The sequence below is a fragment of the Geotrypetes seraphini genome, chromosome 7 (genome assembly GCF_902459505.1).
Source record: "Geotrypetes seraphini chromosome 7, aGeoSer1.1, whole genome shotgun sequence".
In the NCBI taxonomy this organism is placed as follows: Eukaryota; Metazoa; Chordata; class Amphibia; order Gymnophiona; family Dermophiidae; genus Geotrypetes; species Geotrypetes seraphini.
The window spans coordinates 104,689,575-104,715,448 of NC_047090.1; the positions used below are offsets into that span (position 1 = coordinate 104,689,575).

The window sequence follows — 25,874 nt, forward strand, 5'->3', positions numbered from 1 at the left end:
ATGGGTTATTTCCACATAGCCGTATGCTGCAGAAGGAATCCACTCCAGATTTTTCACTCTGCCTCTGCTGTACTTCACTGCCTTCTGCATGCATGCCTGCAGGAGTGTTTGTCCTACTCTATCCAATTTATTATATTATTTGGTGTAATTTTACCTCTTTTTCAGGAATTCTGGTGCTTGGAGCAATTTTCGAAGTTCTGCCTGCTTGAGAATACACAGACTTTAATATGTAGCTGACAGGCTGAGTCCTCTAGGTACCTGTTAGCCAGCCTGCACTGTTTCTCTGGAGCTCAGGGCTATCTCTGACGTGGTCTCACCTACTGTTAGAAAGAGAGAGAACAAACCAGGGGAAAACAAAACCACAGATACAAATACAAATGTTGTGGTTGTGTTCACCTACTGTTAAACAGGAGTCAAGCACAGGCTGTTGGGTGCCCTTAGGAGACACGGCGGTGTTTCGCAGGCTGCCAGCTGCATCTTCTTGCCTCCATCCATACCAGTGCATATCTGTTAGTCTGCAGGGGTGGAGGTATAGTCAGGCATAGGAGTCTGACTGGCAGCCTAAAGATCAGATTTGCAGATGCATTCCTAGCATTGTGGCATTGAAATTTCTCATCCAGCTACTGTATGAGAGCTGAGGCAGGCTGCAGCACAGATCTTCTGACAGCTCACAATGAGTACAGGCTGTCAGCCTGTGAAACGAATCAGGGATGGTTGGAAAAGTAGGGTTTTGACTGTTTCCACATGTTCCCTTCCTGAAAAATTCAAAAGTTTGCGATTTTGGCGCAAATGTTTTGACGGTGGCCATCTTGAATTTTTAGCAAGATATATATATATTTTTTTCCTAAAGCTCCCTGCTTCTTCAAAACTGCAAATTTTGCCTAGAAACCTGCTAAGATGAAGTCCTTGGGCTCTCCTTATGTGGATTCTTGCCAGGATTGCGCAAATTTAGCACTTTTAGACCCAGATTCACTAAAGATAGTGATTCAAAAGCTGTTGGCCGATTTTAAAACAGAGATTGATTCACTATCTTTTTTTTTTTTCATGCAAATGATTTGCAAGGAGGTGCAAATCATTTGCATACAAACTCTCGACTTAATTGCTCAGTGAGTGATTGAGTTGGGGCAGAGCCCTCTGACAATAATGTCAGGAGAATCAGCCTGCTGTCAGGGCTTTTTTTTTTTTTTTTTCCATTTTTTTAAAGGTACAGATATTTGGCCAATCAGGGACTTCCTTAGGCTCCTACCTAAGGAAGTCATTGATTGGCTCAGGTGCCTTAGGCCCCTCCCCATGTATCACATATTGCACTAGTGGGGCGGGGCCTCAGGCTAGTAGTGCGTACTAGGAGCCAGAGGAGCAGGAGGCACCCCTCCTGCTCCCAACAGAAAGGCAGGGGGAGGCTGATGGCAGGAGGGAGTGGGCATTCTTCTTGCTGGGGGTGGGGGAAGGTATTTGCCGGAAGGAGGGAGTGGGCATCCCTCCTGCCTTTTTCTGGGGGAACACTGTCGGTAGCAGTGGGTTTTCAAAAAAAATTTTTTTAATGGGTAGATATTTTGCTTGTGTAATACACAAGGAAAAATATCTGTGCCATTAAAAAACAAAAACCCCAGACAGACCTGTCGGTAACACAGTTAAAGCAGTGTTAAAGCAGAGGTCTCAAACTCAAATCCTTTGCAGGGCCACAGTTTGGATTTATAGGGCCTCAGAAAAAAAAGTCTTATTAAAGAAATTGTAATTTTGCGTGAGGTAAAACTCTTTATAGTTTATAAATCTTTCCTTTTGGCTAAGTCTTAATAATAATATTGTAATTTATAGCTAAAGAGACATTATCAAGAAACTGTTTTATTTTACTTTTGTGATTATGATAAACATACTGAGGTCCTCAAAATTATACCTGGCGGACAGCATGTGATCCCCAGGCTGCGAATTCGAAACCACTGTGTTAAAGGATATGGTCCTCAGGAAACTCTTTGACACAGCTTTAGGCATCAAAGCTGCTTCAGCGATGTCTTTTGTCGCATGTGCCTGTCTCTCTTGACTGCGCACACTGGAGAGTAAGGCGGATTTGCAGGGTGGCAATGTGGTCTTCTCTTCACACATTTGCCAAGTTCTACAGAGTGGATGTGGCGGCAAGACAGGACTCAGCTTTTGGATCCTTGGACTTAAAGGTCAGCACTGCAAGCCTACCCTAGCTTTTGGGGGATTTCTTTTCTACCTTGGTTGGTGGTTAACATTATTGTTGAGTTAATTCTTGAACAGAACAGTTTATTTAAGCCTGTTGATACAGGTTCCTCTACTTCATGTGTATTGGGTGGCTCTCAGTGCTTGGTACTAACTGTAGATGGAGCTAGAGAACCCAGTGAAGTACAGCAGAGGCAGAGTGAAAAATCCAGAGTGGATTCCTTCCTCAACATGTAGCTATGGGGAAATAACCCATCTGTCTAGAATGTTTCACTTATCTACTGGAAAAGAGTTTACCAGGGTAAGTACATAATCTCTTTTTCCTTATGTATTCTGTATTTGAGCTCATTGGTTTGTTTACAGAATTGAGGCACATCTCAGGGGCATAGGAACTCCTGCACCTGCTTGGAGGGATATTCAAAGTGCATTCAGTGTTGACACCATTGGATGGAATTTTTACAATAGTGTAGTGATGTCTCTGATAGACTTGCTGTTATTTGGTAGTATAGGCAAGTATTGTTTTTACCTAAAATGATCTTAAAAAGTTTGTAGTAGTTTTTAAAAAATTCAAGAACATAAACACTTTCTAAAGGGATTTAGTTTTGAAGTCTGCTCATGGTTCTGGAATATGACCAATATGTCTTGAAAAAAGTTTTTTTATGTCTCTGAACCTGGATGAATAGGTTTATATGAATGCTTTTCTTTGATCTCATAATTTGCCTGTTCTTTTCTCACAGATTATGTTTACTTTGAGAATTCATCAAGTAACCCATACTTGATTAGAAGAATAGAAGAACTCAATAAGGTAACAAAATTCCCTTGCTCCATTTCTTAAAAAGTTTAGTGCTAATAACTTTAGCACTTCAGCTAGTTTTGTATTTCCATCCATTAATCCTCTGCTTTGCTACTAGTGTACAGATTTTTGCTTACAGGTGATCTAGTGTCTTAAAGCCTATTTAAATTGATTTTCTTCTAATAAATATTTTATGAAAAATGATTTATAATGCAGGATATTTCCAGTAATATTTTGTAATTTAAAGCTGGTATATAGTAACTGGTTTTTCCTTGTTGTCAGCATTAGATAAATCCAGAGATTTGTGGGTTATGGCCATCTACCAGCAGGTGGAGATAGAGAGCATTATACTGAGCTCCCTGAGCTCTGTCTTGCAAGAATTCACAGGAGCCATTAAGGAAGCTGCTCTGCATTGAGCAGCAGCGCCAAATCGCGCGTCTGCTCGTGCTTCTCAGCGCGGCTGAAGACACTCACGGAAGCCTGTTAACAGCGGGGCAGGAACTTGGAAAGTTTGCTCCTGCCCACTGCATCTCCACCTGGGATCGGCGGTAGAGTTATGAGGTTAGGACAGGGAAGGCGGCAGGGTGCAGAGCATTGTGGTAGCGGCGGCCTACAATAATTTCGGAAGGGGGTGTATTGGCTTGAATATAAACCGGGACCCCCATTTTTTGGGCCAAAAAAATCCTGGTTTATATTCGAGTATAATACGGTACATTTCAAGCTCCGCAGGTGGGAACTCTTCCTTCTGTTTTCTCAGCCAGCTAATTTCAGTGTTTGCACAGCTTGCTGTCTTTCTTCTATGGCTGATATTACTGCTCTTCCCCCAAGTTTATTTCCAGTACTTTCTGAAGGGGCATTCTGTGATTCCTCTTGCCATTTCTGTCAGCTGATGTTTTTCTGTATCTAATTATGCTGCTTGAGTGTAACCCTTTATAATAATTACATTACACTAGGGATTTCTATTCCGCCATTACCTTGCGGTTCAGGGCGGCTTACAAAAGATTTATAAACTGGGGTTACAATGGGAGAACAATTGATTTACTAGAGTGGTAAAGAGTAGATCTTTTGATATTTCTCTGGTTGTTAAGATTAAGGTGGCTTACAAAAGATTTATAAAAGGGAGTTTCAATGGGAGCACAATTGTCATTGCTATGGTAGTAAAGAGTAGATCCTTTGTCAATTTTAGCGTTGTTAAGAGTACGTGAAGTTAGGGCTGTTTCAGGAATTTCTTGAAAAGTATAGTTTTTATTTCTTTTCTGAATGTCTTGTAGTCTGGGGTGGTCATCAGAAGGTTGAAAATCTGGTTGTCCAGTCTTGTGGCCTGAGTGGCCAGGAGGCCGTCATGTAGTTTTGATCGTTTTACTTCTTTGATCGGAGGGGGTATGAATGGGGAATGCGTTTTTTTTGTGTCTGGTTGTGGATGCTTGGATGAGGCAGTTGTTCAGGTAGGACGGGCTGTCTCCGTTTAGGGTTGTAAATAACATGCAGTAGAATTTAAATTGTTTTCTTTCTTGGATTGGTAGCCAATGTGAGTTGATGTAAGCTTCTGTGATATGGTCATGTTTTCTCAATGAGTAGATGAGTCTCAAAGCTGTATTTTGGATTGTTTGTAGTTGTTTGGTCATAGTAGCAGGGCATGGAAGGAAGAGGATGTTGCAGTAGTCCAGCAGTCCTAGGATTAGGGATTGTACTATAAGCTGGAATTGTGTTCTTTCAAAGAATTTCCGGATTAGTCTCAGATTTCTCATGATAGCGAAGGATTTCTGTATTATTTTATTTATTTGTGGTTGCATGGTACAGCATCTGTCTATAGTTATTCCTAGTAGTTTTATGGTGGTTTGGATGGGGTAGTTGATTGAGTTGAGTTCTAAGTTGGCTATGGGTTGGGGGGGCAGTGGTTGAGAAATTGGCAAGAATGGTGATTTTGGTCATAATGAATTTTAAAAGCAGATTTGCTTTCTATCTGAACTGTGGTGGAAAAAAAGGGCAATTTTGGACAGAATGAATTTTAAAAGCATATTTGCTTTGTCTGAACTGTGGTGGAAAATAAGGGTGATTTTGGTCAGAATGAATTTTAAAAGCATATTTGCCTTCTGTCCGAACTGTGGTGGAAAATAAGGGCAATTTTCTAAGTGTCATTTCTGCTACTACAGTAGAATTGTATTAAATTTGAATTGGTAACATTTCCTGAGCTAATATTAGTGATAAAAAGGTTGCTCACATTAAGTCTGGAGTCTCTCTCCCTTTTATCATTTTCCTGGTGTGGATCCTCGAGTCAGTTACTTGCTAACCTGCTGATCTATATTTCTGAATGTGCTGGTACATATTACTGGTCACTTATATATGAGGTCTCATATCAACTGCATGTTATGCAGTCTTATTTTTCACTTTACTGAAGCACTCGCGTTTCAATAAGCCTAACTTGTTTTGAGAAATCTATAACTCACAAATACTGTTAGGCAACTGTTCAAACTCTTAAACAGTGTCTCATATATTTCTCAAACTCATTAATTAACAGTCCTCAGCAATACCACCAGGGACTCAATAACTTTCATAGTCTGTGGCTTTATGCATCCTCTCCTCAACGGACTCCTTTTATATTATACACTATTTCATTTTTATTTTAGTTAATACTTTAAATCAGTAATAATTAATAAGTACTTAGCTTAGTGGTCGCAATGCAGGGATATCAGGCCAACATGTTTCGCCTAATGAGGCTTTCTCATGGCGATATTCCCTAAAACATAAATTACAACTTTAGGTTCTAAATCAACCTACTTGGAGAAGTACAAAAACTAATCAATGTGGTTTCTCTAAACTTTTTTTTTTTTTTAACTCACCTTCCTGCTTACAGCTCCTATTTTTGACCACAGCCATCATCAAAAGATAGTGGTGGCGTGTTATTCACATCTTAAATAGCCCGCTACGGAACTAGCTGAGGAGTGATGTCATCTATTAACAAGGAACCGCATCGGGAAACAAGCATTCTCCTTAAAGCTGATATGTCAAAACTGAAAGACTGGAGAACCCCCCAAAAAACTCATAGCAGAATAGCCCATTCCAATTCTAAATTTAAACATTTCGGTTCTACAATATTTAAAGAATATATCAATTTCTGCTCTAAAAAATTAAGCCTTATTTTTCACAGTATAAGATCTCCTATCTATATGTCTGTGCTGCAGATTTACCGTTTGTCTTGGCCTGAGGCCTCAACCACAAGAGCTAGCTCTGTGGATTGAGTGGATGCTTTAGCACCTCCAGTATTGAGCAAATGCCTTCACTTTGTCCAAGTATGGATAAATGTAATGGTTTGAGCACCCTCAATCATTGTGAACTGTTAGCTCCTTTTGATATTCCTTCTAATTAATTTTTGCTGATACAAGTGCACAAGAAAAACACTTTGTCCCAAATTCTGTAAATAGTGCCTGCATTGGCTGGTGCCCACAAAAACGCTGTGTGTCAGTCATGTGTAGGTGCCGTTAACAGAATCACAGCTACTGCAAAACTTAGATGGCAGTAATGTAGGCCAAGTTTGATGGAGAATTACGCATAGCGGCGCGCCTAAAGTCATCTTTGCCCCTAACCAAACTAAACTAAACCTTAAGCTTATATACTTCATCTTCTCTATAGAGATAGAGCTCGGCACGATTTACAAGAGTTTTAAAAAAAGGAAAATATAATAAAAATTAGTGATTATATAGAGGGCAATGGAATTTACATTTTTTAAAATAGCCATGTTTTTGAAATAATTGGAAAGAGCCAAAGTTATGCAGCTGGACAGGAAAATTGTTCTAAAGCTTAGTGATTTTAAAGTAATGCGATTTCCCTAATTTTCCAATATAGATAATGCCTTTTAACGAGGGGAAAGATAATTTAAGCTTTTGGACAGATCTGGTAGTATCAGGTCTCGCAGAATTCCAAAATAGAGGAATTAAAGGAGGAAGAGTACCATGCCAGATCTTAAATGTTAGGTAGGCACATTTAAAGTAAACCCTAGAGATTACTGGGAGCCAGTGAAGTTTTAACAAAAGCGGGGAAACTTGATCAAATTTGCTTTTTGCAAAGATCAACCTAGCCACAGTATTCTGGATCTGTTGAAGTCTTTGAAGACTTTTCTTGGTTAGACTTAAACAGACTGAATTACAATAATCCAACCTTGAAAGAATGATTGATTGTACAAGGACAGCAAAATGTTGTTGGTGGAAACAGGATCTCACTTTCCTCAGCATATGGAGACTAAATAAACATTTTTTTTACCAGAGAATTAAGATGGTCATTAAATGAAAGTGTCGAGTCTATAATGACACCCAAAATTTTACTTGAGAATTCAATCTGCAGTGAAGATCCAGAAGGCAATGAAATGGACAAAAGTAGTTGATCTAGTTTTGAGCCAAGCGAAAGTAGTTTTGTTTTGAACTCATTCAGCTTCATTTGTACAATAAGGGCCCAAGATTGAAGTTTCATTATACATGCTATTATATTATCAGCGGTTTGTGAGAATCTAATTTATCTCAAGAAGGACAAAGATGTCATCTGCAAATGTATATAATGTTTCAAAGGGAGATAGATGGAGAAGTTTTAAAGTAGACATATAGATGTTAAAAAGAATAGGAGACAGAGGTGAACCCTGCGGGACTCTGCATAAAAGCTTCCAAGAAGATGACATGGTGCCATTCATATTAACAGTATATGAGTGAGATCGTAAAAATATTGAGAACCAGTCTAAGACTGTAGAATCAGTGCCTATCTCAGAAAGTTGTTAGATCAAGATATTGTGGTGAACAACGTCAAAGGCTGTGTAGATGGATCAAATTGTAATAGGATTTTGAACTTATTACGTGAATGTAGTTGCTGAACCTATGCAATAAGTGAGACCAATAGAGATTCGGTAATGAAGTTGGGTGTGTAACCATATTGGCAGGGTAGAAGAATGGAAAATCTCTCTTATGATGAATACTGAGTAGTTTTTATAGACACTAACATTTTGGTCAGGAGAGGAATATTTGCTATAGGTCAATAACTAGACAATGAACATGGGTCTAGATCAGCTTTTTTCAGTAGTGGGGTCAGAGCAATGTGACCCATCTCTGCAGAAAATAGACCTGATAGTAAGGCAGAATTTATAAGTCTGGTAAGAGATACAATATCCTGGGTGGGAATTTTCTCATATAGGTATGAAGGAAACAGATCCTGCGTGCTTGTACGTGGTGCGCGTGTTGTTGGAGTGACGCCGGCTTGACGGGGGAGTGCAGAGATCCAGCTCATGTGTCTGGAGGATGGCTGGCTTGAATCGGAAGCCAGGAGGCGCTGGTTAACGGCAAAGGCATCGCTGAAGAGGGAGGAGAGCCGCACGGGGACCCCGGGGAAAGGAAACCACCATGCTTCAAGGGCTGCAGCCCACAGACAGGTACCCACCCACCCCTGGGCCACCCTAGTGAGTGCTCGTTGATCGGGGCAGTGCTCGGTTTGCTAGTCAAAAGTTTGCTGAGTGTTTTGCTCGTCTTGCAGAACTCTCGCAAACCGGGTTACTCGCAAACCGAGGTTCCACTGTAAATTCAAATTAAGAACAGTTTAAAAAAACAGAACTCATTCTTAACCCAGGGACTGCCTGTATTTAGATTTTAGGAAAGCCTTCAACATTGTTCCACACAGGTGTCTTAATAAATAATATGTGTACCCTTGGTTTGGGCCCCAAAGTGACAGACTGGGTCAGGAACTGGTTGGGTGAAAGGTGATAGAGGGTAGTGGTCAATGGATGTCGCTCTGAGGAAAGGGATATTACCAGAAGTGTGCCTCAAAGTTCAGTTCTTGGGCCTGTTCTTTTTAACATTTCTGTAAATGATATTGCTGAAGGGCTGTCTGGTAAGATTTGCCTCTTTACAGATGATACCAAAATCTGCAAAAGAGTTAGATCCTCATGGTGGTGTGAATAGTATGAAGAAAGACTTAGGAAAGCTTGACGAATGATCTGAAATTTGTCAGCTAAGATTTAATGCTAAGAAATGCAAGGTCATACATTTGGGCTGCAAAAACCTGAGAGAACAGTACCGTTTAGGGGGTAAAGAACGTTGTACACGAAAGAGGAGCTAGACTTGGATGTGATAGTATATGATGATCTTAAGGTGGCCAAACAGATTGTAAAGGTGACGGTGAAAGCTAGAATGATTCTAGGGGGCATAGGAATGGCCAGTAGGAAAAAGTAGGTATTGATGCCACTGTATAAGACTGGTAAGACCTCATTTAGAATATTGTGTGCAATTCTGGAGACCACACCTTTAAAAAGATATAAACAGGATGAAGTCAGTTCACAGGAAGGCTACTAAAATGGTCCTTGGCCTTCATCTTAAGGCATATGGGGTAAACTTAAAGATCTCAATATGTGTACTTTTGAATGAGCGGATGAGGGGGACCCTGCCTCAGTTTCCCCCTTGTCTCTGGCTCTTCCCGAGTCTTTGAAAGAGGGTGAGGTGACGGAATTGGACACAGAGGAGACGCTGGGTAGGGACTTGGATGATCCTACAGCACTCCGCGTCTTTTTCACAGGAAAGAACTTTCCTCGTTAATTTCTAAAGCTTTACAAGGATTGAACATCTCTCAGGAGGATCCGCTGGTATCTGGGTCAGCAAACCCTCTTATGGCGGGAACGCGCAAGCCACCTAGATCTTTTCTGGTTCATGAGGCCATGCAGGAGCTTATTATGACACAGTGGGACACGCCGGATGCAGGTCTCCGGGTGACGAAAGCCATGTGGCAGTTGTACTCTATAGTTCAGAATGAACTGGAAGAGTTTAAGCTGCCTAAGGTGGACGCGTTGGTGGCTGCGGTCACCAAGAAGACTACCTTGCCAGTTGGGGGTATTGCGCTAAAGGATGTCCAGGATAGGAAGATTGAATCTTCACTGAAGATGTCCTTTGAAGTTGTGGTGGTTACCTTGCAAGCGGTGGTGTGCAGTTCCTATGCGGCGCGGGCATGTCTGCAATGGTCTCAACTGATGGCGGATAAAATGATGGAGTCCGGGAATTCTGTTCCATCCGAATTGACAGATGTGGAATCGGGTTTGGCGTATTTGGCAGATGCCTTATATGATATTATTCGTGCTTCTGCAAAACAAATGTCTCTTTCAGTAGTTTCTCGCAGATCTTTGTGGCTCTGTAATTGGGCGGCGGATGTGGCGTCCAAGCTTAGACTCGTGAAATTCCCTTTTAAAAGTTGTCTGTTATTTGGTGAGGATTTGGATAAACTAGTGAAAGATTTTGGTGATACCAAAATGCAGCGGTTGTCAGAAGGTAGGCCTAAACCTCCTTTGAAAACCTTGTCTACCAGACCTCGCTTCCAGGATGTTAAGAGATATAGGCTGAGAAAGCCGTCATTTCAGCCGTCTTATGGTTCTTTCTATAATTCTAGACCTAGATTTCCACAAAAGAATTCCTTTCATGCTGCAAAACCCCCAACAGTTCAGCCAGCCCGTGCTCCAGCAATTCGCAATCAACAATGACGGGGTCTCGGCTCCCTCCGCCATTTCTTTAGGAGGATGGCTGTCTTCCTTTTAGGTGGAGTGGGCCAAGATAACGTCAGATCAGTGGGTATTGGACATTATTCGAGAAGGTTACAAATTAGAATTTTCCTCTCCCGTCGCCGATTCTTTCTTGGTGTCCCCTTGCAATGGGGCAGCCAAGAGAGACTCGGTACAGCTCACTCTTCAAGTGCTTCTGGATCTGGGGGCTGTTGTTCTGGTTCCCCCAGCAGAAGTGGGCCTCGGCAGGTATTCCATTTACTTCGTTGTGCCCAAGAGGGGTGGGTAGGTAAGACCAGTGCTGGATCTCAAGTGGGTTAACAAATTTCTCAAGGTCAGATATTTCCGTATGGAGACGATGCGATCAGTCATTGCAGCAGTTCAACCAGGGGAGTTCCTTAAGTCCCTCGATCTCAAACAGGCTTACCTACATATTCCAATATGGCCTCCAAATCAGCGATTTCGGTTTGCGATCCTAGGTCAGCATTATCAGTTTTGGGTGATGCCTTTTGATCTCGCCACGGCTCCACGCACTTTTTCAAAGGTGATGGTAGTAGTGGCGGCGTTTCTGCGCAAAGAAGGGATTCGGGTACATCCTTACTTGGATGACTGGTTGATCCGTGTGTCTTCCAGGCAGAAGAGTTTGTCGGTTACCCAGAGGGTAATATCTCTCCTTTAGTCTTTGGGGTGGGTAATCAACTTTCCGAAGAGCTCTCTGACCCCATCCCAATCGTTGGAGCATCTGGGAGTGCAGTTCTACACTTGTCTGGGGAAGGTGTTTCTACCCAAAGACTGGGGAGAGAAGATGCAGTCTCAGGTTCGCCTACTTCTCCGGTCACCCAGACTAAGGGTTTGGGATTATGTGCAAGTTCTGGGATCGATGGGTAGCGGCTCTGGAGGTGGTACCATGGGCTCGCTTCCACATGAGACCGTTGTAGAAGTCTCTTCTATCACGGTGGTCCCCGGTGTCTCAGGACTACAATCGGCGTCTTCTGTGGAATTCTCAAGCTTCCCTCAGCGAGGTCAATCTGTTCAGAGGCATGCCACTTGTGACACCAGACTGGGTCATAGTTACGATGGATGCCAGTCTTCTGGGATGGGGAGCTCAGTGCCTTCAATCCTCAGCGCAGGGAATTTGATCTCAGGAGGAGGCGCAATGGTCGATCAATATGCTAGAGTTGAGGGCGATCAGGCTTGCGCTTCAAGCGTTTCAGTCCATGATTCAGGACCATCTGACGAGGGTCTTTTCAGACAGTATCATGGCGGTGGCATATATTAACTAGCAGGGGGATACACGAAATCCTCAATTAGCCGGCGAGGCGATAGTCCTGTTTCAATGGGCGGAAGTTCATATTCCTCTTCTCTCGGCAGCGCACATTGCGGGTCAGGCAAATGTTCAGGCAGACTTCGTAAACAGAAATTTTCTAGATCTTGGAGAATGGGAACTGTCCGCTCAGGCATTCAACCTGCTAGTTCAGAAGTGGGGTCTTCTGGAGATGGATCTCATGGCCTTGTCTCAAAATGCAAATCTTCCTTGGTTCTTCAGCAGATGCAGGGAGCGGGAGTCAGAGGGGGTATACGCGTTGGCTCTTCCATGGCCTCAGAGTTGTCTTCTTTATGTGTTTCTTCCTTGGCCGATGATAGGTCGGGTGTTGCATCGTATATCTCACTTTCTGGGCAGGGTGATCCTGGTAGCTCTGGATTAGCCGCGTCGTCCATGGTATGTGGACCTGATCCGGCTGTCGACGGGCGATCGGTTGACATTTCCGGTGACTCCGGACTTACTGACTCGGGGTCCGATCTCCATGGAAAATCCGTCCCACTTTGGTCTTACGGCCTGGCTCTTGAAAGGTCGCGGCTGAGGCGTAGGGGATATTCAGAACAGGTTATTTTGACTCTTCTTCAAGCCAAAAAGAGTTCTACCTCTACATCATATGCTAGAGTCTGGCGGGTTTTCGAGTCTTGGTGTACTACTCAGGGTCTTTCGCCCTTCAAGGCTTCACTTTCTGATATTCTTTCCTTTTTGCAGGTCGGCGTCGCCAAAGGGTTGGCCTATAATTCCCTTAAGGTTCAGATGGTGGCCATTGCTTGTTACAGGGGCCGGGTATCTCATTTGACGCTGGCGTCTCAACCTGATGTAGTTCGATTCCTGAAAGGGGTTCACCATATTTGGCCTCCTGTTAAGAAGATCTGTCCAGAGTGGAGTCTTAAGATTGTCCTTGGGGGGGGGGGGGGGGGGGGGGGTTGCAGAAGGCCCCGTTTGAACCGTTAGCTACTGCTACTCTGAAGGATGTCACATTGAAAGAGGTGTTTTTGGTAGCTATAGCGTCTGCCCGAAGAGTTTCAGAGTTGCAAGCATTGTCATGCAGAGATCTTTTTTTGCACATTTCAGATGCTGGGGTGTCTGTTCGGATGATGCCATCGTTTCTTCCTAAGGTGGTGTCTTCTTTTCATGTGAACCAGTATCTATTCCTTCCGGCTTTTCGGTAGGAGGATTGGGGTAAGCGCTTCTCTTCATTGCGCTTCCTTGATGTGCGCAGAATTCTTCTTTATTTACAGGTTACTAACGACTTTCATCATTCAGACCACCTCTTTGTGGTATTTGCGGGATACAACAAAGGTATGGCTGCATCCAAGGCTTTCATCCCTCATTGGGTCAAAGAGACGATTGCTTCCGCTTACTTGGTGGCAGGGAAGCGGTTGCCGGAACAGCTTCATGCCCATTCGACCCGAGCGATGGCTACGTCTTGGGCGGAGTCCAGGGGTCTTTCCTTGGAAGCGATTTGTCGTGCGGCTACTTGGTCTTCTAAGAATACTTTTTCTAAGCATTACAGGTTGGATGTGGCAGCCCGTGCGGATGCTGAATTTGGTGCTTAGGTTATTGCGGAGGTGGCGTTAGCTTCCCACCCAGTTTGAAGTTTGCTGTGCTACATCCCACTGGTCTCTGGATTCATCTGCTGCTGTGCTAAGGAAGGAAAAATTATGTTCTTACCTATTACTCCTTGCCAAACTTCATTGGCTCCCAATAATCTCCAGAATCCATTTCAAATGTTCCTGCCTGGCTTTCAAGATCATTCACGGAATCCTGCCTCCTCTTATCCCACTGTCTTTCAACTCCTCCAGTCCCGACTCCTCCAGAACTGCCCAAAGGCTTAAACTAGCCTTCCCCTCTCCACGCGGCATCCACTATTCAGGCAAACTGGGAAAATCCCTTCTCTTCAAAATCACAGGTCTTTGGAACGACCTCACCACCCCGCTGCGGAACCTGAGCTCCCTTCAGTTATTCCGCAAACAACTGAAAACCTGGCTTTTCAGCAAATTGTAGCTCTATCCTTCCCCCCTTTCTCTCCCCCCTTCTACACATAAGTTCATGTAATCCTTTTTCTTCTTCTCTACCCACTATTTTAAGTTCTTGTAAACCGTGTCGAGCTCCATTCTCATGGAGATGATGCGGTATATAAACTTAAGGTTTAGTTTAGTTTAGTTAATTTTCTTTCCTTTAGAAGCATCAGATGAATCCAGAACCCCACCCTTTCTGCAGATGGTCTGTCGGTTTCTGTGTTTCGGTTGGGTTATTGTTGGTAGTTGTATTCTGTATTTTACCCTTTGCAATTTGTTGCTGGAAAAAAGTTTTTTACATGCTCAGTATTTCCTAGTTCCGGATGCTTGGGCAAGGAGCGATACTGGATATACAGGAGGAATGCCAACCTATAGGATCACCTGTTAATCAGTTTATCTCCACCTGCTGGTTGATGTGTGCTATCCCACTGGTCTCTGGATTCATCTGCTGCTTCTAAAGGAAAGAAAATTAACAGGAAAGAACATAATTTTTCCTTAACAGAATTCAATTCAAGAGTGAATTCTTCTTTACCACCTTCCATTTTTTTAGCCAAATTGCCCACTGTACTCGCAGGAACTGTAATTTCCTTGGAAGACTTGGAAACTTGAGAGAGCTGCCCAAATGCTCTCTCACCACCACAGATTTCACATTCTGAGTAAACTCAGATAGTACTCCAGCATCTTCTCGTTCACCTGCACATTCAGTGATTTTAACCCCTAGAAATGGTGTTTCCCCCATGAGTTTTCCTTCATGATGTAATCCTTGCTGAGTCCTGGAGAAGGCAGGGTTTGGTGGTGAGATAGAAGCCAGGGGCTGACTTCAAGCTCCAATTCCTTGGGTTCTCTTCACCCGAAGATACAGTGGAGACCTCACTGGCATCCTTCATAGGACACCTGGGAGTGGGACTAAGAAGTAAATGCCACTTAGTTTACCTCATTGGAATGACTACGAGACAGCATTGTATGTTCCAAAAGCAGACAATATTTGTTTATTGTTAGTATAAAAGGTTACAAAAATGGCAGTAGCAAAAACGTAGTAAATATATTGTCAGTTCAGAATATGCAATGGAGAGCAGAACTAACACTTATATGCTTAGCAGGGGGCTAGCAGTTCCCTGCAGCATAAGTAAGCAAATCTCTCTGGCTTTACCTAGAATGCACGTGATTTTTATACAGAGAAATTCTTCCTTTGTTCCAAAAAAGTCCATCCCCGAATTCTGGTTATGTAATTCCCTATTGGTACATAAAAATAATGTAAATCTAACTCCTCCCTTCCGTCCACGCCTCTCTCACCTCCACACACACCCCCTCAGTAAAGGGGGGGCCTTGCAGAAACAGAGAACTCTCGGTGAACTTTCTTTCCCAAGCGCTGAGATCACTTTATCACTTTGTAGATGCTAATTAGTGGTTTTATAATTCTGTGCATATTCGGGATGGTGTCCTTGTAAGATGAAAAGTTGGCAAAGGTGACCTTTCAACAATCCAACTGTCTGGTTCCCATAGCTTGGTTGGGAGACAGGAAACCCATGGTTTGGTACCAAGTTCTTTCATCTCGTTACACCCACATGAACAGAGCTCCTTGCTCATTATAAAAGTTTTATGGCTTTCTAGGGTGTCTGGCATAAGTCATACAGCACTGATAACAGTTCAGCAGAACCTTGGAGGGATATCTTCCCAGCAGGGAATGGAAACAAGAACATCATTGTTAGCATTGCAAAGGCTGAAGATGATTACAGACAGCAAGGTACAGGCTGGGCCTGGCTATAGGAAAATATGTCTGTAGTGTCCAGCATACACAAGTGAAAATATAGGTCTGAGCACAGGGCAGGAGCGTAGGAAGATCGCTGTTGAGGTTTAAAATAATTGAGGACCGAGATATTTTGCAACTGAAACCACTGTGAGGGTTTTCAAGCAGTCTGTTCGAATGCCAACGTTTCACGGCACTAATATGATCTTGCTTGAATCTTCATGATCTCACCAGTGTCCTGTCCAGTGGTCTTATGTGCTATCATTTTCGGTATTTCAGCCTTTATCTGCCATCATCTACAATGTTAACTACATGACCCTGGAACTTTCCTGCGTACTGGTTGGTTAAAATAAATTGTAAGTTGGTAGTGCATATCCTTCAATTCCTCTTTTCTTTTCCCAGTTTGTTGGTTCACGGTAATATTCTTCCTAATAAACTAGTTAGCCCTGGTTGGTGATCCTAGCGGTTATTTTTGCATTTGGTCGGTAGGTGAATTTCATTTTATTTCTATCCTGCCTATCTCCAGAGCACTTTTATTGAAAACAATTCTTATATCCTTGTAGCAGTCGAAGCTAACCACAAGTAGCACCTGTCAAAAGACCTTATTTGGAAGTCAATCTAAATAATGAAAATTACCTCGGACTTGACCCCATAGGGGCCCTTGGCCTGCTGTCCAGATCATCAAGCCGCGACCAAAGAGCAATTGACCTTTAAAAGACAATTTGGCCAGGGTAACCTTTGAGGATGAATCTCCTGCCCACTGTCTGATCCAAAGCATTCTAGCATGTTCCCCCGGAACCGAGGTCAGACGTACCGGTCTGTAGTTCCCTGGGTCACCTCTTGATCCCTTTTTAAAGATGGGAGTAACATTGGCTATCTTCCAATTCTCTGGGATCACTCCTGTTTTCAGGGATAGATTGCAAACTTGCTGTAGTAGTTCCGCTATTTCCTCCTTAATTTCTTTCAGAACCCTTGGGTGGATTCCATCCGGGCCCGGCGATTTGTCAGTTTTTAATTTTTCTAGCTGCCTGCGTATGTCTTCAAGGCTTATTTCCATGGATGTTAGTTTATCTGTTTGGTCTCCTTTGAAGATTTGCTCAGGTTCCCCTATTCTCTTCAACATATATATGACCTCCCTGAAGCTCCTTAAACTATCCCCCCTTGAAACAATTTACACATATGCAGACGATATCCTCATCCTCCTCGAAACAGATCCAAACCTTATAAACCTCCAAGAGAACATCACATCATGCATAATGAGACTTCACGCCTGGTCCCTCTCAGTACAGATGAAATTAAATGAATCAAAAACAAAATTACTCTGGCTCGGCCCAAAATTAGCTCACCTGCCCGCCCTCTTCACCTTACCCACAGGCCCTGCTCTACACCTTGAGTTCTCAAGCAAGGTCCTTGGCATCACTATCGACTCCTCCCTTTCCCTCAACGATCACCTGAATTCCCTGGCAAAATCTTGTTTTTTCAGCCTCCACATGCTGAGGAAAGTTAGATCCTATTTTCACCAAAAGCATTTCACCGTCCTTGTACAATCCATCATCCTATCCAAACTCGATTATTGTAACGCCATCTACTTAGGCCTAACGAAAAAAAGTCTTCGCAGACTCCAGCTTATCCAGAACACTGCGGCTAAGCTGATTTTTGCTAAACGCAAATATGACCACGTCTCCCCTCTACTTACCAATCTTCACTGGCTCCCAGTACTTTCCAGAATTCATTTCAAATGCTCCTGCCTGGCTTTCAAGATCATTCACGGCATCCTTCCGCCCCTAATCCCTCTATCCTTCCTCGCCCCGACACCAACTACCACCAGATCTGCCCACAGACATAAACTATCCTTCCCCTCTCTACATGGCATCCTCCACGCAGGTAAACTGGGTAGATCCCTCCTCTCCAAAATCACCGGCCTCTGGAACGACCTCACTGTCCCGCTGCGGAACCTGGACTCCCTCCAACTATTCCGAAAACAACTGAAAACCTGGCTTTTCTCTAGCATATAATAATCTCTTCTCCTGATTACATCCCCTCTTTTTATGCTTTGTAAACTCTTTCTCTTCTCTCTTCCCATATTTTTTAAACTCTGTAAACCGTGTGGAGAAGATGCAGTATATAAACCTAAGGCTTAGTTTAGTTTAGTTTAGTTTAGAGTCCAGTTGAATCATCCGTATGTCCAGGTTATACATGTCAGGACACTTTAAAATTGACTTCTGCGAGGGGGAAGATACCTTTACCACTGAGGGAACGGCTCTGACTATTGCCTTACATTTGGAATGAAGCATAATAGACAATCAAAGAAAAAACGTATAACACAGCAGGTAAGATTCCAAAAATGCTGACCTTAAGCTGCCACTATCTTGGTCCCTCCCTCTGAGTTGAAAGACTATAAGAACATAAGAAGTTGCCTCCACTGGGTCAGACCGAGGTCCATCTCGCCCAGCGGTCCGCTCCCGCGGCAGCCCATCAGGTCCGTGACCCTGTGAAGTGGTTTCTGACCACTTCTATAACCTACCTCAAGTTCTAGCTGTACCCCTCTATCCCTTTATCCTCCAGGAACCTATCCAAACCCTCCTTGAACCCTTGTACAGAGTTCCGGCCTATCACAACCTCCGGAAGCGCGTTCCATGTGTCCACCACCCTCTGGGTAAAAAAGAACTTCCTAGCATTTGTTCTAAACCTGTCCCCTTTCAATTTCTCCGAGTGACTCCTAGTGCTTGTGGCTCCCCACAGTTTGAAGAATCTATCCTTATTCACTTTCTCTATGCCCTTAAGGATTTTGAAGGTTTCTATCATGTCCCCTCTAAGTCTCCTCTTCTCCAGGGAGAACAGCCCCAGCATTTTTAACCTGTCGGCGTATGAAAAATTTTCCATACCTTTTATCAGTTTAGTCGCCCTCCTCTGCACTCCCTCGAGTACCGCCATGTCCTTCTTGAGGTACAGTGACCAGTATTGAACACAGTACTCCAGGTGCGGTTGCACCATTGCGCGGTACAGCGGCATGATGACTTCTTCGTCCGAGTTGTGATACCCTTTTTGATGATGCCCAGCATTCTGTTAGCTTTCTTTGAGGCTGTCGCACATTGCGCCGATGGTTTCAGTGATGTGTCGATCATCACCCCCAGGTCCCTTTCCAGGTTACTCATCCCTAGCAGTGTTCCCCCCATTTTGTAGCTGAACATCGGGTTCTTTTTCCCTACATGCATGACCTTGCATTTCTCTACGTTAAAACTCATTTGCTACTTTTTTGCCCAGTCTTCCAGTCTCGTTAGGTCCCTTTGCAGGTCTTCACAGTCTTCCGTGTTTCTAACCCTGCTGCAGAGTTTGGTGTCATCAGCAAGTTTGATAACCTCACATTTAGTCCCTGTCTCCAGATCATTAATAAATATGTTGAACAGTAGGGGTCCCAGCACCGACCCCTGCGGAACTCCGCTCGTGACCCATTGCCAATCTGAGTATTTGCCCTTTACTCCAACCCTTTGTTTCCTACCCGCCAACCAGTGTTTGATCCATCGGTAGATATCCCCTTGCACCCCGTGGTTCCACAGCTTTTTAAGTAGCCGTTCGTGAGGTACCTTGTCGAAGGCTTTTTGGAAGTCAAGGTAAATGATGTCTATGGATTCCCCCTTATCCATCTGACTGTTTATTCCCTCAAAGAAGTACAGCAAATTCGTGAGGCATAACCTTCCCTTGCAGAAGCCATGCTGGCTCTCCTTCAGTTGTCCATTGTTTTCTATGTGTTCGCAGATTGTGTCCTTTACCATTGCTTCCATCATCTTTCCTGGAACCGAGGTCAAGCTCACAGGCCTGTAGTTCCCCAGGTCACCCCTTGATCCCTTCTTAAAGAGGGGCGTGACGTTTGCTATTTTCCAGTCCTCTGGGATCTCCCCAGTTTTTAGGGAGAGGTTACATATTTGGCGAAGTGTCTCTGCTATTTCGTTTCTCAGTTCTTTTATTACCCTTGGGTGGATGCCGTCCGGGCCCGGTGATTTGTCGCCCTTTAGTCTGTCTATCTGTCTGAGGACATCCTCTTTGCTTACCTCTAGTTGTACCAGCCTTTCGTCGTGTTCTCCGTTTATAATCTCCTCGGGTTCTGGGATATTGGATGTGTCCTCTCTGGTGAAGACTGACGAGAAGAATTTGTTTAACCTTTCAGCTATCTCTTTTTCCTCCTTTATCGCTCCTTTCCTGTCTCCGTCGTCCAGTGGTCCCACTTCCTCTCTGGCTGGTTGTTTCCCTTTCACATATCTGAAGAAGGGTTTGAAGTTTCTTGCTTCTCCTGGCAGTCGTTCCTCATATTCTCTCTTTGCTTTCCTGACCTCTCGATGACATTCTTTCTGGTGTCTTTTGTGCTCTTAAAAAGGTATACTCTTTCTTTCTTTTTTTTTCCCCAAATTCTTTATTCAGTGCAATATAAAATACAATCACTTGACATTTAAACATCACTTAATATTCCATCAAAAATTAATACAAATAAAATATCCCCTCCCCATAAACCCTCAGTAGTATTTTAAACCTAAGAAAACATAACTTAACATATCCCATCCCCCTCCCCACCCTGGACGTGTATTAATAAAGGGAAAAACAATATTCATTCTATATAGTAATTTGTTAATGGCCCCCAAACATCCTCAAATTTCCTAAAATACCCTGCTGTACTCATTCCATTTTAAAGATGTAGCACAACGAGCTCCATCAAAAACTATAACTCAACCTATCCCAGTTTTTCCAATTTTTCATAATTTGTATGGCAACCCCTGTCATAATAAATAAAAGTTTATTATTAGAAGATATTTGACTTCTAAGTTCTCATTGATGTCCCAAATAATATAGTATCATATGATAGTACTACCGGATTTTCTAATAAATTATTTACTTGACCCCAAATAGATTTCCAAAAACTAAGTATCATTGGACAATAGAATAGTAAATGATCTAATGTCCCTGCTTCAAGATGACAGTACCAGCATCTGTTAGACTTAGAGCTATCTAATTTTTGTAAACAAACTGGTGTCCAAAATGCTCTATGTAATAAGAAAAACCATATTTGTTTCATAGATGTAGACACCGTACATAAGAACATAAGAGTTGCCGCTGCTGGTTCAGACTAGTGGTCCATCATGCCCAGCAGTCCGCTCACGCGGCGGCCCTTTTGGTCAAAGATCACCACCCTAACTCATCCAAGTCCAAATTTGTGGCCATTGAGACGCAGTAATCTGATGCTTTATCTCAATGCTCCAAATGTCCCGAAGGCTAGTTTTTGGTTTCTTATTTAAAAATCCAGATATTAATTTATACCACTGAGCAGCCTGGTGACCCAGGAAGTCTGCCTGAAAACATAAGACCGGCAGGCTATATTGATTTTCAAGATTTTTCCATTCAGGGAACCCCTCCTGAATAGCCTGCTTCAATTGCAACCATTTAAAACTGTGATTTATGAAAACCAAATTTATGTTGCAATTGTGAAAATCAAGCAGTTTACCACCTGAAATAAGTGCTTATACCTCCAAAGTGCTTATACCTGCCTTCATCCAATGCTTCCAGATGATCTTAAATCCGCCAATTTGAATCTTGGAGTTCAGCCATAAGGACTGATAGACTGATTTATGAATTGGAATTGGTGTTAAATTATTTACATATTTTAGTGTCTGCCAGGTATCTACTAAAATTCTGTTGTCCTTATATAACCTAGGAAACTTGATATTAGAACATGACTTTAACCTCAAAGGTTATATAAGTTGCCATTCCAACCACAACTAATCTGGAAGATTCTCCATGAGCTCCGGGAGGACCCAATACCAATACCTTGACGCATAATATAGGCTTGATGGTTCCTATAAGAAGTTGGGAAAATTTACCCCACCCTCTACAATTGGCTTTTGTAAAGATATCAAGGCAATTCTTGCTACTTTCCCCAGCCAAATAAATTTTGTCAGAATACTATTTAATTTCTTGTAAAAGGACCCCGGAAAAAGAACTGGTAATATTCCCATTTGGTAGCAAACCACAGACAAAATCATCATTTTAACCATTTGAACTCTCCCCCACCAAGAAAGATGTAATGGATTCCATTGCTCACACATCTCTGTGATCTTTATCAATAAAGATTTTTCATTTACCTTCATTGTCTTCTCCAATGTTTTATGAATCCAAATTCCCAAATATTTAATGCCCTCTTCCTTCCACATAATAATAATAATAACTTTATTCTTCTATACCGCCATAATTGTGCGACTTCTAGGCAGTTCACATTGAAGAGAGCTGGACAATCAGCGAGTTACAATATGCGGACAGTCAGTGAAATTACAGAATGCAGAATCTTAAAATGCAGCGAATTACAATATACAGTTTGTTAAGAATTTCAGAAGGGACATGTTAGAAATAATAGGATTGGATTTAGTGTTTGGTGTAGTTACTGTTTAAGTGATATCTGTCGAATAAGGCAGTTTTTATGACTTTTCTAAAAGCGTCGTAGCTCCATTAATGTAGTTGTCTAGCCAGTGTTGTTGTTTGTTTGCTTGGTACATAAAAGTTCTATCCAGAAAGGTTTTGTATTTACAGAAGGTAATGCTTGGATATGCAAATAGACTGCAGTTTCTGGTTTGTCTTATAGGGCTATATAATACGAAGTGAGATAGCAAGTATGTAGGAGCTAGTCCCAAACCAGCTTGAAACATATACAAGAGAACTTGAATATTATTCGTGCCTCAAATGGCAGCTTGTGCAGCAATCTGTAATAGGGACTAACATGGTCGCCCTTTTTCAATCCAAATATCAAGCGGACCGCTGTGTTCTGAACAATTCTAAGTTTCCTCACTGTTTTTTTGGGTATACCCATATAAACGACATTGCAATAGTCCAGTGTAGAAAGCACTAGTGATTGCACTAGTAATCTAAAGATAATGCTTCAAAGTATTTTTTGATGGTCTTTAATTTCCATAATGCCAGAAAGCACTTTTTTACTACTACATTCGTGTGTTCAACCATTGTCAAATGTGTGTCTAAAGTGACTCCCAATATTTTTATTGTTTTAGTAATCGGGTAGTCGTGATCTTTTATATGTAGCATTGTTTTGGTAATTTTGTCTGTTGGGCTTGCAAGGAAGATTTTAGTTTTTTCTGTGTTTAGTTTCAGTTTGAAGTTGATTGTCCAATGTTCTATTTCGGTCAAAATATGAGAAATGTATTCTGAGGTTTCGTTTGTTATGCTGTTCACTGGGATTAAAATGGAAATGTCATCTGCATATATGTAGTAGTTCAAGTTTAGCTTTTGCAGTAAGTGTCCTAGGGATGATATGTAAATGTTGAATAGTGATAGTGGTGAACCCTATGGTACTCCCGAGGAGTTTCTCCAAGAGTTTGAGTATGTCCCTCCACTAACCACACGGTATGATCTCTTAGTTAGGAAACCCTGTATCCAGTTCCTTACTCTTCCCGTAATTCCTACTGCATCTAGGCAGTGTAGCATTATTTCGTGATCAACAAGATCAAAAGCACTGCTGAAGTCTAGTTGTAAAATCAGAGCACTTGTTCCTTTGCTGAATAAGCCGTATAGGTGATTAAGGATTGAGGCTAGGACTGTATCCGTGCTAAAACCTTTTCTGAATCCTGATTGGTGTTCATTGAGTATGCTAAATTTGTCTAGATAGTTCACTAGCTCCAAGATGACCAAGTAGGGAATGAATCAAATAAACCTTTTTGACAATGAATATTTAACGGAAGAATCTCTGATTTACTCCAATTTATCTTATATCCTAAAAATTTCCCAAATTTGTCTATCAAATCCAGTAAATGTGGAATGGTAGATTCAGGATTCTTCAAGTAAAGTAATGTCATCTGCATAAGCAGAGACCTTGTATTCCTTATCTACATAAGGAATACCCTGAATCTCCTTTGTCTTTTGTATAGCCAATAACAAGGGTTCCAAAACAATATCAAAAAGCAAAGGAGATAATGGACACCCTTGTCTTAACTCCCTTCCGTAGACAGAATCGCTCTGAGAAATTATCATTAATATACAATCTAGCAGAAGGGGAGCTGTTCAAGATTTTAATCATTTGTATAAATCCAGAACCAATACCAAACCAATCTATTGCTTGATACATAAAGGTCCATTCTACCCGATCAAAAGCTTTCTCTGTATCCAAAGATACAGAGAAGGCTGGATCATCTATGGCTTTTGTTAAATTTATTTGAAGAATGTCTTTGAGCAACGAACCCTGTTTGGTACATTCCAATAACATAAGGGAGAGCCTTAGCCAACTTAGCTAATAATTTCCCATCAACATTAATCAAAGAGGTAGGCCTATAATTTGAAACCAACATAGGATCTTTATTTGGCTTTGGCAAGACTATAGTTAAAGATTCTGCCATAGTACCTGTAATATAACCCTTAGTCAGTTGATCCTGATATAATTTTAGTAATTGAGGTAATTGGGTAATTTGAAATGATTTGTAAAACTACAGTGAACCCATCACCACCTGGAGCGGATCCAACTCTAAGGGCTTCAATTCTGCTTGTAGTTCTTTCAGTGTGACTGGCAACTCAAGAGATCCCTTTTATATGTTTGGGAATTTTAGGTCCCTTAATTAATTTTAAAAATTCTACACCATCTAATTTGTTATTCGAGTAAACCTCGGAAGACTACAATGCTTTATAATATTTCAAGAATTGTTTTAAAATATTTCTAATTTGAGAATGAGTTCTCATCTTTAACAGCCACAATTTTTACTTTTCTTTTTTTTGCCTTTAGATAGTTAGCTAACATTTTACATAATACATTGCCTGCTGGGAAAACAACTCTTCCCAAGCCATTCGAGAGGAAATCTCATGGTAATTGTATTTGGCTTTCATCAGAGCCTGCAAAGTATTTTGCTCCCACTTTGAAGCCAATTTCAATTCTAAATCCTTAATCTTATTTTCCAAATTAGAAAATTCCAATTTAAGTTTTTTCCTTATGTAAACTGAAAATGAAATAATTTGTCCTCTCATGGTTGCTTTTAAAGCATCCCATAATGCTTCCAAAGAGATTTCCTCTGAGGCATTAATTTGAAAATAATCATTCATCTTTATTTGAAACTTGTCAATAAAATTTGCCTCGGCAAGCAGTGCATTATTAAATCTCCATACAGGTCTACTAAAATCTTGATCAATCAGTTGAAATTCGACCCAAACTCCGCCTTGATTCGATAATACAATTGGATCAATAACGGCTTTGGTGACCTGCTGAACTAATTTATCCGAAACAAAAATATAATCTATACGTGAAAATGATTTATGTACATGGGAACAAAAAGAAAACTCCCGAGCATTAAAATGAAGAACCCTCCATATGTCTTTCAACCCACAGGAATGCACTAAATTATCCAAACCTAATGATTTTAATATTCTACTAAGCTTTTTATCTATTACTGAGTCCATAACCGCATTGAAGTCCCCAGCCACTACCAAATTAGAAGCAGCCAGTGGTAGGATCAGCTTTTGAAGAGTTTTGAAAAATTCCATTTGATTCGAATTGGGAGCATATATATTAAACAGCATCAAAGTCTCTTTCTCTGAGCTCATTTACCTAAATCCATCTTCCTAAGACGTCAGCTGAAATTAATTTAAACCCTGCAGAACATTTTCTATTTATTAGCATAGCTACACCAGCCTTTTTACCTACAGCAGGAGCATAAAAACAGTGTTTCACCCACCCTCCCTCTAGTTTCAATGATTCAGCCTCAGAGAGATGAGTTTCTTGAATATAATAAATATCAGCATCCTACTGTTTTAAAAAGTTAAGAATTTTCTTTTAATTGGATGATTGAGCCCATTAACATTTTGATTAATTTAATATTAATGGGTAACAATTAAATAAAACTAATAAGTAATAGTTAGGTCTTAAAAATATTAATAGCTTTAAACAGTATCATCCATACCAAGTTCCTACAACAATTATATTAAAAAAAATCATCATATTAAGAAAGTTATAATGTACCCCCATCCTGAAGAATTTAACTAATATTTATGTATTAATGACATCCCATTTTCTTCTGACCATATTTAAAGCCTCATAAGTTAAGTTCAAACATATAAATCCCATCAATTACCCCCTAAATCTTCTACCAATTATAAAATTATGTAAAAATCATAAAAAGCAGAACCCTGTTCCCTTGGGACGTTAATTAATTTAAATAATTAATTTCATTTAACTGATTTTGATAATATTGAATAAATATTAAGTAAAGCTAATATGTATTAGGCATTAAAAATAATTATGGCATTTAGCAATAACTCATAATATCAATGTT

At 41.5% G+C, this 25,874-nt stretch overlaps 1 protein-coding gene across 5 annotated transcripts in view; it reads left to right on the forward strand.

Moving 5' to 3' along the window:
* The window catches only part of MTA1 (metastasis associated 1), a 428,762-nt gene that overhangs the window by 50,259 nt on the left and 352,629 nt on the right, over positions 1-25,874 (forward strand). For all 5 annotated transcript variants that reach the window (XM_033951860.1, XM_033951862.1, XM_033951865.1 and 2 more), the window contains one exon: positions 2,919-2,986. In XM_033951860.1, the coding sequence (XP_033807751.1) occupies positions 2,919-2,986 (68 nt within the window). The remainder of the gene's footprint in view (positions 1-2,918; positions 2,987-25,874) is intronic.